Source organism: Salmo salar, chromosome ssa13 (assembly GCF_905237065.1).
Source record: "Salmo salar chromosome ssa13, Ssal_v3.1, whole genome shotgun sequence".
Taxonomy (NCBI): domain Eukaryota; kingdom Metazoa; phylum Chordata; class Actinopteri; order Salmoniformes; family Salmonidae; genus Salmo; species Salmo salar.
The window spans coordinates 7,759,083-7,777,545 of record NC_059454.1 but is presented as its reverse complement, the minus strand read 5'-3'; the positions used below and the strand labels follow the sequence as shown (position 1 = coordinate 7,777,545).

Genomic DNA, 18,463 nt, shown 5'->3' with positions numbered 1-18,463 from the left:
GGTGGGAGAGACAGGGACAGTGACAGGTGAGTTACAGGTGGGAGAGACAGGGACAGTGACAGGTGAGTTACAGGTGGGAGAGACGGGACAGTGACAGGTGAGTTACAGGTGGGAGAGACGAGACAGTGACAGGTGAGTTACAGGTGGGAGAGACAGGGACAGTGACAGGTGAGTTACAGGTGGGAGAGACGGGACAGTGACAGGTGAGTTACAGGTGGGAGAGACGGGACAGTGACAGGTGAGTTACAGGTGGGAGAGACGGGGACAGTGACAGGTGAGTTACAGGTGGGAGAGACGGGACAGTGACAGGTGAGTTACAGGTGGGAGAGACAGGGACAGTGACAGGTGAGTTACAGGTGGGAGAGACGGGACAGTGACAGGTGAGTTACAGGTGGGAGAGACGGGACAGTGACAGGTGAGTTACAGGTGGGAGAGACGGGACAGTGACAGGTGAGTTACAGGTGAGAGAGACAGGGACAGTGACAGGTGAGTTACAGGTGGGAGAGACGGGACAGTGACAGGTGAGTTACAGGTGGGAGAGACAGGGACAGTGACAGGTGAGTTACAGGTGGGAGAGACAGGGACAGTGACAGGTGAGTTACAGGTGGGAGAGACGGGACAGTGACAGGTGAGTTACAGGTGGGAGAGACAGGGACAGTGACAGGTGAGTTACAGGTGGGAGAGACGGGACAGTGACAGGTGAGTTACAGGTGGGAGAGACAGGGACAGTGACAGGTGAGTTACAGGTGGGAGAGACAGGGACAGTGACAGGTGAGTTACAGGTGGGAGAGACGGGACAGTGACAGGTGAGTTACAGGTGGGAGAGACGGGACAGTGACAGGTGAGTTACAGGTGGGAGAGACAGGGACAGTGACAGGTGAGTTACAGGTGGGAGAGACGGGACAGTGACAGGTGAGTTACAGGTGGGAGAGACGAGACAGTGACAGGTGAGTTACAGGTGGGAGAGACGGGGAAAGGTGTTGTTTACTGGCCATGTTCGATAGCATCAATTTCGCTCCGTCGCTGATCACAGATTGACTGATCTACAAATAATACTGAGCGGTTATTTAGGATGCAAGGTGATTTGCAGATCAGTCAATCTGTAGTCGCCGACCGCAATGTAGCCGATCTCAAACACCACTCTAGCTGGATTCCTGATAGACTCCTAGCCCAACACCCTAGATAGTCCTAGATCCCAGAGGACTGGATATGGTGAACACAGGAAGTACTCACGTCCTGCTGAAGGCCTCGGGCAGCGTGTCGTAACGCTGGTGGCTGTGGGAGGAGCCGCTGAAATGCAGAGCTCCGACTTCCTGATTGGCCAGTTCCCCCTGGCAGGCCTCCCTGGCACTGCGGCTCCGCCCCCCTGACCCACCACCACCTGCTGGCTTCCTGTGTTTACCCTGTAGAGGTAGAGAGGGGGGGAGGGGGGAAAGAGAGAATATCAGAGTGAGTTGTTGTAAAGGACCAGGTCAAAGGGTAGATAGAGAGTTATTCATCCACTGATACACTACATGGTCTAAAGTATGTGGACACCCCTTCAAATTAGTGGATTCGGCTATTACACCCACACCCGTTTCTGACAGGTGTATAAAATCGAGCACACAGCCATGCAATCTCCATAGACAAAAATTGGCAGTAGAATGGCCCGTACTGAAGAGCTCAGTGACTTTCAACGTGACACCGTCATAGGATGCCACCTTTCCAACAAGTCAGTTTGTCAAATTTCTGCCATGCTAGAGCTGCCCCCGGTTAACTGTAAGTGCTGTTATTGTGAAGTAGAAATGTCTAGGAGCAACAACGGCTCAGCCGCAAAGTGGTAGGCCACACAAGCTCACAGAATGGGACCGCTGAAGCGTGTAGCGAGTTCACCTGTCCTCGAGTAGCGAGTTCACCTGTCCTCGTGTAGCGAGTTCACCTGTCCTTGTGTAGCGAAGTCACCTGTCCTCGGTTGCAAATTTCAGCACAAGAACTGTTCGTCAGAAGCTTCATGAAATGGGTTTCCATGGCCGAGCAGCCACACACAGGCCTAAGATCACCACGCACAATGCCAAGCGTTGGCTGGAGTGGTGTAAAGTTTGCCGACATTGGACTCTGGAGCAGTGGAAACGCTTTCTCTGGAGTGATGAATCACGCTTCACCATCTGGCAGTCCGAGGGACGAATCTGTGTTTGTCAAATGCCAGGAGAACGCTACCTGCCCCAATGCTTAGTGGCAACTGTAAAGTTTGGTGGAGGAGGAATAATGGTCTGGGGCTGTTTTTTTATGGTTCGGGCCCCTTAGTTCCAGTGAAGGGAAATCAACGCTGCAATGTTCCAACATCTAGTGGAAAGCCTTCCCAGACGAGTGGAGGCTGTTATTGCATGAAAGGGGGGGACCAACTCCATATTAATACCCATGATTTTGGAATGAGATGTTCGACGAGCAGGTGTATATGAAAGTTAGACGCTGAGAATGTGATGGAGACTAATTGTGAGGTGAACATCGGCATTGGAGACTAAGACACATGCGTACACACACAGACAGATGCTATATAATATACTGTATATCTCTATGTTGTCAGGTCAACCCACTCAATACAGAGTGAATGTGATATATTACAGTAATATACTGTATTTCTCTATATTGTCAGGTCAACCCACTCAATCCAGAGTGAATGTTATATATTACAGTAATATACTGTATTTCTCTATATTGTCAGGTCAACCCACTCAATACAGAGTGAATGTGATATATTACAGTAATATACTGTATTTCTCTATATTGTCAGGTCACCCCACTCAATCCAGAGTGAATGTTATATATTACAGTAATATACTGTATTTCTCTATGTTGTCAGGTCAACCCACTCAATCCAGAGTGAATATGATATATTACAGTAATATACTGCATTTCTCTATGTTGTCAGGTCAACCCACTCAATCCAGAGTGAATATGATATATTACAGTAATGTACTGTATTTCTCTATATTGTCAGGTCAACCCACTCAATACAGAGTGAATATGATATATTACAGTAATGTACTGTATTTCTCTATGTGTCAGGTCAACCCACTCAATACAGAGTGAATGTGATATATTACAGTAATATACTGTATTTCTCTATGGCGTCAGGTCAACCCACTCAATACAGAGTGAATGTGATATATTACAGTAATATACTGTATTTCTCTATGGCGTCAGGTCAACCCACTCAATCCAGAGTGAATGTGATATTGTCAGATCAGGTACCTTAGGCCTCTTCTGGCGTGGGAGTGTGGCCAGGATCTGCTGAGGTTTCTTGGCAGCGGGACAATCTAGAGGGACGTCGATGTTCTGCTTAGCGTTCATCAGGTTCATCACCATCTGAGAAGGCTTGTCTCTGTAGAGTAACGTTACAGTCATTATAGTGTTGTTTGCCCGTTGTCATGGGCTACAGTTCCAGTTATAGTCCTACACACAGTGGAAGGTCACATCTAGTCTTAGAAAAGTAGCTTCTAATCTAGTAGTAGTAGCAACATATCCATCTCTAAATTTAAACTGTGAAACTCATGTAATCCTCCACACCTCCCTATTTTTTCTGCTCTGTCTATTCCTGTGCTCTTAACCCCATATTTTGTTCACCTCTTGATTAACAGGTTACTATGGCAGCCAGTAAGGTTACTAACCTCTTGATGAACAGGTTACTATGGCAGCTGGTAAGGTTACTATGGCAGCCAGTAAGGTTACTATGGCAGCCAGTAAGGTAACTAACCTCTTGATGAACAGGTTACTATGACAGCCAGTAAGGTAACTAACCTCTTGATGAACAGGTTACTATGGCAGCCAGTAAGGTTACTAACCTCTTGATGAACAGGTTACTATGGCAGCTGGTAAGGTTACTATGGCAGCCAGTAAGGTTACTATGGCAGCCAGTAAGGTTACTAACCTCTTGATGAACAGGTTGCTAAGACAGCTGTTAAGGTTGCTAAGACAGCCGGTAAGGTTACTATGACAGCCAGTAAGGTTACTATGACAGCCAGTAAGGTAACTAACCTCTTGATGAACAGGTTACTATGGCAGCCAGTAAGGTAACTAACCTCTTGATGAACAGGTTACTATGGCAGCCAGTAAGGTTACTAACCTCTTGATGAACAGGTTGCTAATACAGCCGGTAAGGTTGTTGAGGCTGTTGTCAGGTGTTCCTCCCAGGTAGACCCCTCCAGGTAGTAGTACAACCTGGCTGCTGGCCCCTCCACGACCAGTATCCCCAGCCTTCTCCAATACGTCATCCACATACAGACGTAACCTACGGAGACACAAAACCACGACACAAGACATCAGCAACACGCCAGAGACGCAAAACAACGACACAAGACATCAGCAACACAACACAACGACACAAGACATCAGCAACACGTCAGAGACGCAAAACAACGACACAAGACATCAGCAACACAAAACAACGACACAAGACATCAGCAACACGTCAGAGACACAAAACAACGACACAAGACATCAGCAACACGTCAGAGACACAAAACAACGACACAAGACATCAGCAACACGTCAGAGACACAAAACAACGACACAAGACATCAGCAACACAACACAACAGCAACACGTCAGAGACACAAAACAACGACACAAGACATCAGCAACACGTCAGAGACTCAAAACAACGACAGAAGACATCAGCAACACGTCAGAGACACAAAACAATGACACAAGACATCAGCAACACGTCAGAGACATAAAACAACGACACAAGACATCAGCAACACGTCAGAGACTCAAAACAACGACACAAGACATCAGCAACACAAAACAACGACACAAGACATCAGCAACACGTCAGAGACACAACATGTCACATGGGCAGTGGTTTCATTGAGATTCTACAGCTACAGTATCTAACTATAGTAAGAGTATAATTTATCCAATAGCATCCAGCTATTGTAGCGGTATAGAGTTACATTATAATCATTTAGTTGGTGGATGGTAAATCCTACCTGTTGTTGTACAGAGTTACATAATAATCATTTAGTTGGTGGATGGTAAATCCTACCTGTTGTTGTACAGAGTTACATAATAATCATTTAGTTGGTGGATGGTAAATCCTACCTGTTGTTGTACAGAGTTACATAATAATCATTTAGTTGGTGGATGGTAAATCCTACCCATTGTTGTTGCTGTACAGAGTTAAATAATGATCGTTGTCATCGTTGTAGGTCTTCTGAGTCTTCACCTCGCTGTTAGCTGCCCTCACTACCACATGACCCTTATCCAGGAACACCTGACAGACTCCGTCCTGATGAGAGAACACATTACATTACATTACATTACATTACGTTACACTACACTACATTACATTATTACATTACACTACATTACATTACACATTACACACTGTCCTGATGAGAGAGAGAGACAAAGAGAGAGAACAGAGAGATAGAGGCAGAGAGAACAGAGAGCGAGAGAGAGGGAGAGAGAGAACAGAGAGATAAGAGGCAGAGAGAGAACAGAGAGATAGAGGCAGAGAGAACAGAGAGCGAGAGAGAGGGAGAGAGAGAACAGAGAGATAAGAGGCAGAGAGAGAACAGAGAGCGAGAGAGAGGGAGAGAGAGACAGAGAGAGAGAACAGAGAGATAGAGGCACAGAGAGAACAGAGAGCGAGAGAAAGGGAGAGAGAGACAGAGAGAGAGCACTCTTCAATATTTTCATCAACGAACTAATTGAATATGTCTTTGAACCAATTGCACTTTATGGCAGTGAGGTGTGGGGTCCACTTCCAAAACAAGATTTCACCCAATGGGACAAACATGCCATTGAAACCCTGCATGCAGAGTTCTCTAAGATTCTCCTACATGTCCAGAGGAAAACTATAAACAATGCATGTAGGGCAGAATTAGGCCAATATCCACTAATAATAAAAACTCAAAAAAGAGCAATTAAGTTTTGGAAACATCTAAAATACAGTGACCCCTCTCTCATATCATTACCAAGCCCTGCAATGCCAAGAGCTGAGCAAAGAAAAGAGTCCCCTCATCCAGCTGGTCCTGGGGCTGAGTTCACAAACCTGTTCTACTAACACACTGAAGTCTCAGGACCCTCATCCAGCTGGTCCTGGGGCTGAGTTCTCTAACCTGTTCTACTAACACACTGAAGCCTCAGGACCCTCATCCAGCTGGTCCTGGGGCTGAGTTCACAAACCTGTTCTACTAACACACTGAAGTCTCAGGACCCTCATCCAGCTGGTCCTGGGGCTGAGTTCTCTAACCTGTTCTACTAACACACTGAAGCCTCAGGACCCTCATCCAGCTGGTCCTGGTTGCTGAGTTCACTAACCTGTTCTACTAACACACTGAAGCCTCAGGACCCTCATCCAGCTGGTCCTGGGGCTGAGTTCACTAACCTGTTCTACTAACACACTGAAGCCTCAGGACCCTCATCCAGCTGGTCCTGGGGCTGAGTTCTCTAACCTGTTCTACTAACACACTGAAGCCTCAGGACCCTCATCCAGCTGGTCCTGGGGCTGAGTTCTCTAACCTGTTCTACTAACACACTGAAGCCTCAGGACCCTCATCCAGCTGGTCCTGGGGCTGAGTTCTCTAACCTGTTCTACTAACACACTGAAGCCTCAGGACCAGAACATCCAATCAATCAGAATAAACCAAATTACAACACAGTCAAAACAAAACTACATTGCTTATTGGGAAACACAAGCACAAACACAAAGCAAAATGCAGTGCTCTCTGTCCCTAAATCGACAGTACATCGTGGCTAACTATTTGACCACGGTTACTGATCAAAACCTTAGAAAAACCTTGACAAAGTACAGGCTCAGTGAGCACAGCCTTGCAATTGAGAAGGGTAGACACAGGAAAACCTGGCTCCCTGTAGAGGAAAGGCTGTGCAACCACTGCACAACAGCAGAACCTGAGACGGAGCTGCATTTCCTGACAAAATGTCAAAAATATAAAACAATTAGAGAGTGTCATTTTCCCAAATTTGAAACCCTTATTCTCTGATGAGAATAGGCTACCCGTCCTGTTGGGGGAGGACGCAGAGAGCTGTGGGTTGGCAGCACACTACATTGCTGCCTGCCATAAGATGAGGGACAGTGTCTGACAGACCAATCAACCTGCACATGTCCTCTACTGTATGCTTATTGTTATTGTTGAATGTATGGTTATTTTGACCCTTGGTTATTGTTGTTATTGTTGTCCCTTTGACAATTTTGATTGTCCCCCCCAAAAATTCATATTGTAAATATCCAAAATAAGCTTTGGCAATATGTACATTGTTACGTCATGCCAATAAAGCAAATTGAATTGAATTGAATTGAATTGAATTGAGAGAGAGAGAGAGAGAGAGAGAGAGAGAGAGAGAGAGAGAGAGAGAGAGAGAGAGAGAAAGAGAAAGAGAGAGAACAGCGAGTGAGAGAAAGAGAGAGAACAGAGAGAGACAAAGACAGAGAGCAAGAGACAGAGAGAGACAGAGAGACAGACAGAGAGAGAGAGAGACAGAGAGAGAGACAGAGAGAGACAGAGAGACAGAGAAACAGAGACAGACAGAGAGAGAGAGAGAGAGAGAGAGAGGGAGAGACAGAGAGAAAGACAGACAGACAGAGAGACAGACAGAGAATACGAGCAGTACCTGAGCCTGGTGGTAGAACATGAGTCCGTTCTTCTGGTCTGTGCGGAAGCCGAAGCCGGCGTAGAAGTTGTTACTGAGAGCAGGGATGTTGTCTGGAGACAGGTCCAGGTAACTCTGGCCTGAGAAGTGAGCCTCTCGAGCCACCTGACACACAGAGAGAGCACAGAATTAGCATGGCCATTGGCGTCTCATCAACGGGTCTAAAAGGACAGCTGATCTTGGTCAGGGAATATTTCATCTGTCCCTATTGTCTCAATGCTCAACAGCAGACTGCTGGCACAGCCGTAGCTGACCCCAGATCTGCCCATAACTAACAGTATACTAACCAGTAAGTTGTTGGCACAGCCGTAGCTGATCCCAGACCAGTTGTTATATACGTGTGTGTGTATATATACTAACCAGTAAGTCATTGGCACAGCCGTAGCTGATCCCAGACCAGTTGTTATATACGTGTGTGTGTATATATACTAACCAGTAAGTCATTGGCACAGCCGTAGCTGATCCCAGACCAGTTGTTATATACGTGTGTGTGTATATATACTAACCAGTAAGTCGTTGGCACAGCCGTAGCTGATCCCAGACCAGTTGTTATATACGTGTGTGTGTGTATATATACTAACCAGTAAGTTGTTGGCACAGCCGTAGCTGATCCCAGACCAGTTGTTATATACGTGTGTGTGTGTATATATATACTAACCAGTAAGTTGTTGGCACAGCCGTAGCTGATCCCAGACCAGTTGTTATATACGTGTGTGTGTGTGTATATATACTAACCAGTAAGTCGTTGGCACAGCCGTAGCTGACCCCAGACCAGTTGTTACATACGTGTGTGTGTGTATATATACTAACCAGTAAGTCATTGGCACAGCTGTAGCTGATCCCAGACCAGTTGTTATATACCTGTGTGTGTGTATATATACTAACCAGTAAGTCGTTGGCACAGCCGTAGCTGACCCCAGACCAGCTGTTATATACGGTGTGTGTGTGTGTGTGTGTATATATATACTAACCAGTAAGTTGTTGGCACAGCCGTAGCTGATCCCAGACCAGTTGTTATATACGTGTGTGTATATATACTAACCAGTAAGTTGTTGGCACAGCCGTAGCTGACCCCAGACCAGTTGTTATATACGTGTGTGTGTGTGTGTGTATATATACTAACCAGTAAGTTGTTGGCACAGCCGTAGCTGACCACAGACCAGTTGTTATATACGTGTGTGTGTGTGTGTGTATATATACTAACCAGTAAGTCGTTGGCACAGCCGTAGCTGACCACAGACCAGTTGTTATATACGTGTGTGTGTGTGTGTGTATATATACTAACCAGTAAGTCGTTGGCACAGCCGTAGCTGATCCCAGACCAGTTGTTATATACGTGTGTGTGTATATATACTAACCAGTAAGTCGTTGGCACAGCCGTAGCTGACCACAGACCAGTTGTTATATACGTGTGTGTGTGTGTGTGTATATATACTAACCAGTAAGTCGTTGGTACAGCCGTAGCTGACCCCAGAGCTGCTCATTCTCTTCAGGTCGATGTGAGAGTTCATGGCCTTGATGTTCCTGAAACAGCCTTTAAGAGATCCCTGACGAGGAAACAGGGCCTTCAGGCTGGGTAGAGGGAGAAAAATATCATGAAGAGGTCAAATACCGCAGTCAAATACTGTTTCATACTTGGAAATGTCTTTCCTGTGTGTGTGTGTGTGTGTGTGTGTGTGTCTGCGTGCGTGTCTGTGTGCGTATGTGTCTGTGTGCGTATGTGTGTGTGTGTGTTTGTGTCTGCGTGCGTGTGTGTCTGCGTGTGTGTGCGTGTGCGCGTGTGTGTGTATGCGTGTGTGTGTGTGTGTGTTTGTGTCTGCGTGCGTTTTGGTGTGTGTGTGCGTGTGTGTGTCTGCGTGTGTGTGTGTGTGTGCGTGTGTGTGTCTGCGTGTGTGTGTGTGTGTGTGTGTGTGCGTGGCTCACTTCTTAGGCATCTTGTCCTCGGGGACTCCGGCCAGGTAGTAGCTGCCTTCGAAGCGTGGCAGGGGCGTAGTGAAGACGTAGTTGAACATGTTTATGCGGTTGTTCCTCACCACTACACGTGTGGTCGTATCGTAGAGCAGGATAATGATCTCTAACTACACAGCAACACAAACACGCCATTTTACAACCTGCGGAACCAACGACCAAAGCGCCCCCTAGTGGGCTCATGGGTGGAATGTTATTCATATTTTATCATAGTTTATAGAAACATAATTTTTTGGTTTTAAATGCCTCAAAATCTGGTGTTTCTATATCAAACAGTTTTGTTATATTTCAGTCTTCTGTGATGTATATAAAGTGTAATATTGGGATGTAAACTCATAATGTAATACATTTCAACTCTCTATCTGACATGGTCCAAATGTCTTCTTTCTTTAAACACATAACCATGTGTGTGAGGTAGATACTTTGGTTTCAAAGTAGATTTGTTTAAAACTACCAAGAAAATCTCTGTTTGACCCTGATTTAGCCCCCTGCAACAACAACAAAAAGGTTTTAACCTTCCAGGAGAAAATGTCTTGAGGTTAAGAAATTTCTTCTCCAAAACTGCAAACTTCCTCATCACACCACCACAATACCTACTTACTACTTGTTGTCCAAAGACAATTAATGAATTCTGTGTGTATTATACTGCGTGTATTCTACTGCGTGTATTATACTGTGTGTATTATACTGCGTGTATTCTGCTGCGTGTATTCTACTGCGTGTATTATACTGCGTGTATTCTACTGCGTGTATTCTACTGCGTGTATTATACTGCGTGTATTATACTTCGTGTATTATACTGCGTGTATTATACTGCGTGTATTATACTACATGTATTATACTGTGTGTATTATACTGCGTGTATTCTACTGCGTGTATTATACTGCGTGTATTCTACTGCGTGTATTCTACTGCGTGTATTCTACTGCGTGTATTCTACTGCGTTTCCAAGAGCAACTCTATTTCTATGTTTACACTAGCTTTAATGTCGAGTGTCCTTACAGATTTGGGGTCAGTCTTTAACACTAGCAACAGCTGAATGTTTCTTACAGATCTGGGGTCAGTCTTTAACACTAGCAACAGCTGAATGTTTCTTACAGATCTGGGGTCAGTCTTTGAATGTTTCTTACAGATTTGGGGTCAGTCTTTGAATGTTTCTTACAGATCTGGGGTCAGTCTTTGAATGTTTCTTACAGATTTGGGGTCAGTCTTTGAATGTTTCTTACAGATCTGGGGTCAGTCTTTGAATGTTTCTTACAGATCTGGGGTCAATCTTTGAATGTTTCTTACAGATTTGGGGTCAGTCTTTGAATGTTTCTTACAGATCTGGGGTCAGTCTTTGAATGTTTCTTACAGATTTGGGGTCAGTCTTTGAATGTTTCTTACAGATCTGGGGTCAGTCTTTGAATGTTTCTTACAGATCTGGGGTCAATCTTTGAATGTTTCTTACAGATTTGGGGTCAGTCTTTGAATGTTTCTTACAGATCTGGGGTCAGTCTTTGAATGTTTCTTACAGATCTGGGGTCAGTCTTTGAATGTTTCTTACAGATCTGGGGTCAGTCTTTGAATGTTTCTTACAGATCTGGGGTCAGTCTTTGAATGTTTCTTACAGATCTGGGGTCAGTCTCTGAATGTTTCTTACAGATTTGGGGTCAGTCTTTGAATGTTTCTTACAGATCTGGGGTCAGTCTTTGAATGTTTCTTACAGATCTGGGGTCAGCGTCGCTGATCTTGAGGAGAGGGGAGTCTGGGTCTTTAGGCTCCAGCTCCTGTAGAGAACCAGTGACGTCATAGAAGACCCTGAGACGTCCCTGACGCACCGCCAAGCACAGGAACTTCTCCTGATGGGGTCAAATACACAGACAGGTTAACACAGGAACTAACAAGGTATCAATACACAGACAGGTTAAAACAGGAACTAACAAGGTATCAATACACAGACAGGTTAACACAGGAACTAACAAGGTATCAATACACAGACAGGTTAAAACAGGAACTAACAAGGTATCAATACACAGACAGGTTAACACAGGAACTAACAAGGTATCAATACACAGACAGGTTAAAACAGGAACTAACAAGGTATCAATACACAGACAGGTTAACACAGGAAGCAACAGGGGTATCAATACACAGACAGGTTAACACAGGAACTAACAAGGTATCAATACACAGACAGGTTAAAACAGGAAGCAACAGGGGTATCAATACACAGACAGGTTAACACAGGAACTAACAAGGTATCAATACACAGACAGGTTAAAACAGGAACTAACAAGGTATCAATACACAGACAGGTTAACACAGGAACTAACAGGGTATCAATACACAGACAGGTTAACACAGGAACTAACAAGGTATCAATACACAGACAGGTTAAAACAGGAACTAACAAGGTATCAATACACAGACAGGTTAACACAGGAACTAACAGGGTATCAATACACAGACAGGTTAAAACAGGAACTAACAAGGTATCAATACACAGACAGGTTAAAACAGGAACTAACAAGGTATCAATACACAGACAGGTTAACACAGGAACTAACAAGGTATCAATACACAGACAGGTTAACACAGGAACTAACAAGGTATCAATACACAGACAGGTTAAAACAGGAAGCAACAGGGGTATCAATACACAGACAGGTTAACACAGGAACTAACAAGGTATCAATACACAGACAGGTTAAAACAGGAAGCAACAGGGTATAAATACACAGACAGGTTAAAACAGGAAGCAACAGGGGTATCAATACACAGACAGGTTAAAACAGGAAGCAACAGGGTAAAAATACACAGACAGGTTAAAACAGGAACTAACAAGGTATCAATACACAGACAGGTTAACACAGGAACTAACAGGGTATCAATACACAGACAGGTTAACACAGGAAGCAACAGGGGTATCAATACACAGACAGGTTAACACAGGAACTAACAAGGTATCAATACACAGACAGGTTAAAACAGGAACTAACAAGGTATCAATACACAGACATGTTAACACAGGAACTAACAAGGTATCAATACACAGACAGGTTAAAACAGGAACTAACAAGGTATCAATACACAGACATGTTAACACAGGAACTAACAAGGTATCAATACACAGACAGGTTAACACAGGAACTAACAGGGTATCAATACACAGACAGGTTAAAACAGGAACTAACAAGGTATCAATACACAGACAGGTTAAAACAGGAAGCAACAGGGGTATCAATACACAGACAGGTTAAAACAGGAAGCAACATGGGTATCAATACACAGACAGGTTAAAACAGGAAGCAACAGGGTATATATACACAGACAGGTTAAAACAGGAAGCAACAGGGGTATCAATACACAGACAGGTTAAAACAGGAAGCAACAGGGTATAAATACACAGACAGGTTAAAACAGGAAGCAACAGGGGTATAAATACACAGACAGGTTAAAACAGGAAGCAACAGGGTATAAATACACAGACAGGTTAAAACAGGAAGCAACAGGGGTATCAATACACAGACAGGTTAAAACAGGAAGCAACAGGGTATAAATACACAGACAAGTTAAAACAGGAAGCAACAAGGTATCAATACACACAGACAGGTTAAAACAGGAAGCAACAGGGTATAAATACACAGACAGGTTAAAACAGGAAGCAACAGGGGTATCAATACACAGACAGGTTAAAACAGGACGCAACAAGGTATCAATTGGCCCAGCATCGTCTGGATTTGGCGAGGGTAGGCCGTCATTATAAATAAGAATTTGTCCTTAACTGACGTCCCTAGTTAAATAAAAGGTACAGAAATAAGAAAATGCTGTCATCTGGTTTGCTTAATATAAGGAATTTGAAATGATTTATACTTAAAATGTTGATACTTAAGTATATTTAAAACCGAATACATTTAGACTTTTACTCAAGTAGTATTTTACTGGGTGACTTTCGCTTTTACTTGAGTGATTTTCTATTAAGGTATCTTTTACTTTTACTCAAGTATGACAGCTGAGTACTTTTTCCACCACTTGGGATTTAACGATGACAATAGTCACACCATTCCACATTTTTTAAATCCATGATGGGCAGGGTCCAAGTAAATCAGGACCCAAAACATTGTTTTTAGAAGAGTGTTAACAGTCAGTAGCTACATTATAATATGATACTAAGAGTGTTAACAGTCTATGGGACACAGCAGTTCTTTGTATACAGCAGTCTAAGACAGTTTCCCCTCGGGACAGTTCATCACATCCTATCACGTGTTAAAACACTGAGAACATATATTTTCATGCCAGTACAGTCATCTTGAGACTTAATAAATCCCAGCAGCAGTAGTAGTGTAACCTCTGACCTGGCTGAGGAGCATGAGCAGGATGCCGTTGTGACTTATCAGTTTAACTTCCTGTTCAAAGCGCTGCATCTTCCCCGCATCCTCCTTGAAGGTGACCTCAGCATAACCTGTCCCGTCAAAGTAGGCCGCGTCGTTCACCCACTGCTGGGTCAACACTGGCTTCGCTCTGACGGACAAGGAAACGCACGTCACTAACACGGCAAAACAATATCACCATATTCATAGACAATGTTGTACATTGGTTTTGTGTCATGTCCTGACCAGTAAAAAGGGGTTATTTGTCATTGTAGGATGGTCAGGGCATGGCAGGAGGTGTTGTTTTTGTGTGTTTTGGGGTTTGTTTGTTTCATGGGGATTTGTTCTAGTTTTCATTTTCTATGTTCATTTTCTATGTGTGGCCGAGTATGGTTTCCAATCAGAGGCAGGTGTCTTTCGTTGTCTCTGATTGGAAGCCATACTTAGGCAGCCTGTTTTTTCCTTTGGGTTTTCTGGGTGGTTGTTTTTCGTATAGTCAATGTTACCTTACGTAACTGTCGATTGTCATTTTGTTATTTTTGTTTAAGTGTTCACTTTATATGTTAAATAAAAGAAGATTAGCGCTCAACACGCTGTGCCTTGGTCTGTCCTTTTTATGACATTTTGCTACCTGACTGTGAACTAAACCATACACTCCTTGGAAAAGAAGGTGCTATCTAGAACCTAACTGGGTTCTTCGGCTGTCCCCGTAGGAGAACCCTTTGAAGAACTGCCTTTGGTTCCACGTAAAACACTTTCCACAGAGGGTTCTACCAGGAACCCAAAAGGGTTCTACCTGGATCCCAAAAGGGTTCTCCTATGGGGACAGCTGAAGAACGCTTTTGAAACGCTTTTGAAACCCAGATGCAGGAGTCAACACACAGTGGTTTATAGGGGATGGACACTATAGCTCCCAGATGCAGGAGTCAACACACAGTGGTTTATAGGGGATGGACACTATAGCTCCCAGATGCAGGAGTCAACACACGGTGGTTTATAGGGGGATGGACACTATAGCTCCCAGATGCAGGAGTCAACACACAGTGGTTTATAGGGGATGGACACTATAGCTCCCAGATGCAGGAGTCAACACACAGTGGTTTATAGGGGGATGGACACTATAGCTCCCAGATGCAGGAGTCAACACAGTGGTTTATAGGGGATGGACACTATAGCTCCCAGATGCAGGAGTCAACACACAGTGGTTTATAGGGGATGGACACTATAGCTCCCAGATGCAGGAGTCAACACACAGTGGTTTATAGGGGGATGGACACTATAGCTCCCAGATGCAGAAGTCAACACACAGTGGTTTATAGGGGGATGGACACTATAGCTTCCAGATGCAGGAGTCAACACACAGTGGTTTATAGGGGGATGGACACTATAGCTCCCAGATGCAGGAGTCAACACAGTGGTTTATAGGGGGATGGACACTATAGCTCCCAGATGCAGGAGTCAACACAGTGGTTTATAGGGGGGATGGACACTATAGCTCCCAGATGCAGGAGTCAACACACAGTGGTTTATAGGGGGATGGACACTATAGCTCCCAGATGCAGGAGTCAACACACAGTGGTTTATAGGGGGATGGACACTATAGCTCCCAGATGCAGAAGTCAACACACAGTGGTTTATAGGGGGATGGACACTATAGCTCCCAGATGCAGGAGTCAACACACAGTGGTTTATAGGGGGATGGACACTATAGCTCCCAGATGCAGGAGTCAACACACAGTGGTTTATAGGGGGATGGACACTATAGCTCCCAGATGCAGGAGTCAACACACAGTGGTTTATAGGGGGATGGACACTATAGCTCCCAGATGCAGGAGTCAACACAGTGGTTTATAGGGGGATGGACACTATAGCTCCCAGATGCAGGAGTCAACACACAGTGGTTTATAGGGGGATGGACACTATAGCTCCCAGATGCAGGAGTCAACACACAGTGGTTTATAGGGGATGGACACTATAGCTCCCAGATGCAGGAGTCAACACACAGTGGTTTATAGGGGATGGACACTATAGCTCCCAGATGCAGGAGTCAACACACAGTGGTTTATAGGGGATGGACACTATAGCTCCCAGATGCAGGAGTCAACACACGGTGGTTTATAGGGGGATGGACACTATAGCTCCCAGATGCAGAAGTCAACACACAGTGGTTTATAGGGGGATGGACACTATAGCTCCCAGATGCAGGAGTCAACACACAGTGGTTTATAGGGGGATGGACACTATAGCTCCCAGATGCAGGAGTCAACACACAGTGGTTTATAGGGGGATGGACACTATAGCTCCCAGATGCAGGAGTCAACACACAGTGGTTTATAGGGGGATGGACACTATAGCTCCCAGATGCAGGAGTCAACACACAGTGGTTTATAGGGGATGGACACTATAGCTCCCAGATGCAGGAGTCAACACACAGTGGTTTATAGGGGATGGACACTATAGCTCCCAGATGCAGGAGTCAACACACAGTGGTTTATAGGGGATGGACACTATAGCTCCCAGATGCAGGAGTCAACACACTTGGTTTATAGGGGGATGGACACTATAGCTCCCAGATGCAGGAGTCAACACACAGTGGTTTATAGGGGATGGACACTATAGCTCCCAGATGCAGGAGTCAACACAGTGGTTTATAGGGGGATGGACACTATAGCTCCCAGATGCAGGAGTCAACACACAGTGGTTTATAGGGGGATGGACACTATAGCTCCCAGATGCAGGAGTCAACACACAGTGGTTTATAGGGGATGGACACTATAGCTCCCAGATGCAGGAGTCAACACACAGTGGTTTATAGGGGATGGACACTATAGCTCCCAGATGCAGGAGTCAACACACAGTGGCTTATAGGGGGATGGACACTATAGCTCCCAGATGCAGAAGTCAACACACAGTGGTTTATAGGGGGATGGACACTATAGCTCCCAGATGCAGGAGTCAACACACAGTGGTTTATAGGGGGATGGACACTATATCTCCCAGATGCAGAAGTCAACACACAGTGGTTTATAGGGGGATGGACACTATAGCTCCCAGATGCAGGAGTCAACACACAGTGGTTTATAGGGGGATGGACACTATAGCTCCCAGATGCAGAAGTCAACACACAGTGGTTTATAGGGGGATGGACACTATAGCTTCCAGATGCAGAAGTCAACACACAGTGGTTTATAGGGGATGGACACTATAGCTCCCAGATGCAGGAGTCAACACACAGTGGTTTATAGGGGATGGACACTATAGCTCCCAGATGCAGGAGTCAACACACAGTGGTTTATAGGGGATGGACACTATAGCTCCCAGATGCAGAAGTCAACACACAGTGGTTTATAGGGGGATGGACACTATAGCTCCCAGATGCAGGAGTCAACACACAGTGGTTTATAGGGGATGGACACTATAGCTCCCAGATGCAGGAGTCAACACACAGTGGTTTATAGGGGGATGGACACTATAGCTCCCAGATGCAGGAGTCAACACACAGTGGTTTATAGGGGGATGGACACTATAGCTCCCAGATGCAGGAGTCAACACACAGTGGTTAATGGGGGATGGACACTATAGCTCTCAGATGCAGGAGTCAACACACAGTGGTTTATAGGGGGATGGACACTATAGCTCCCAGATGCAGGAGTCAACACACAGTGGTTAATGGAGGATGGACACTATAGCTCCCAGATGCAGGAGTCAACACAAGATGGATGTGGCTCTTGTTAGTATTCAGCGCTGAGCGCTCCAGCCATAGAGATAAGATGTTGTGGTCTACAAGTGGTCCCACCTTCCACATGGTTTCTCCTCGGTGGTGTTGAGTTGGAAGATGTTCTCAAAGTTATAGAGACTGAGCACTTCCTCATTCAGGGTCTCCAGCTCAATACAACCCTTGAGATTGGGCAGCTGGAGCTGGAGAGGAGGCTGAGAGAAGAACAGAGATAAATAGATGTTACTAAGGGGCTGAGAGAAGAACAGAGAGACAGAGATGTAACTGAGGGATAAGAGAAGAACAGAGAGACAGAGATCTAACTGAGGGGCTGAGAGAAGAACAGAGAGACAGAGATGTAACTGAGGGGCTGAGAGAAGAACAAAGAGACAGATGTAACTGAGGGATAACAGAAGAACAGAGAGACAGAGATGTTACTGAGGGGCTGAGAGAAGAACAGAGAGACAGAGATGTAACTGAGGGATGAGAGAAGAACAGAGAGACAGAGATGTTACTGAGGGAGAAGAGAAGAACAGAGAGACAGAGATGTAACTGAGGGGCTGAGAGAAGAACAAAGAGACAGAGATGTAACTGAGGGATAAGAGAAGAACAGAGAGACAGAGATGTTACTGAGCGATAAGAGAAGAACAGAGAGACAGAGATGTAACTGAGGGGCTGAGAGAAGAACAAAGAGACAGAGATGTAACTGAGGGATAAGAGAAGAACAGAGAGACAGAGATGTAACTGAGGGATAAGAGAAGAACAGAGAGAC

General features: G+C 45.0%; 1 protein-coding gene across 2 annotated transcripts in view; it reads right to left on the bottom strand.

Annotated features, from left to right (window-relative positions):
- lama5 (laminin, alpha 5) overlaps nucleotides 1–18,463 on the bottom strand; it is a 240,070-nt gene that overhangs the window by 11,799 nt on the left and 209,808 nt on the right. For both annotated transcript variants that reach the window (XM_045692859.1, XM_045692860.1), the window contains exons 64-73: nucleotides 17,773–17,906; nucleotides 13,962–14,127; nucleotides 11,331–11,465; nucleotides 9,580–9,734; nucleotides 9,096–9,228; nucleotides 7,618–7,761; nucleotides 5,139–5,269; nucleotides 4,103–4,267; nucleotides 3,232–3,361; nucleotides 1,234–1,403 (exon numbers count right to left, since the gene is read on the bottom strand). In XM_045692859.1, the coding sequence (XP_045548815.1) occupies nucleotides 1,234–1,403; nucleotides 3,232–3,361; nucleotides 4,103–4,267; nucleotides 5,139–5,269; nucleotides 7,618–7,761; nucleotides 9,096–9,228; nucleotides 9,580–9,734; nucleotides 11,331–11,465; nucleotides 13,962–14,127; nucleotides 17,773–17,906 (1,463 nt within the window). The remainder of the gene's footprint in view (nucleotides 1–1,233; nucleotides 1,404–3,231; nucleotides 3,362–4,102; nucleotides 4,268–5,138; nucleotides 5,270–7,617; nucleotides 7,762–9,095; nucleotides 9,229–9,579; nucleotides 9,735–11,330; nucleotides 11,466–13,961; nucleotides 14,128–17,772; nucleotides 17,907–18,463) is intronic.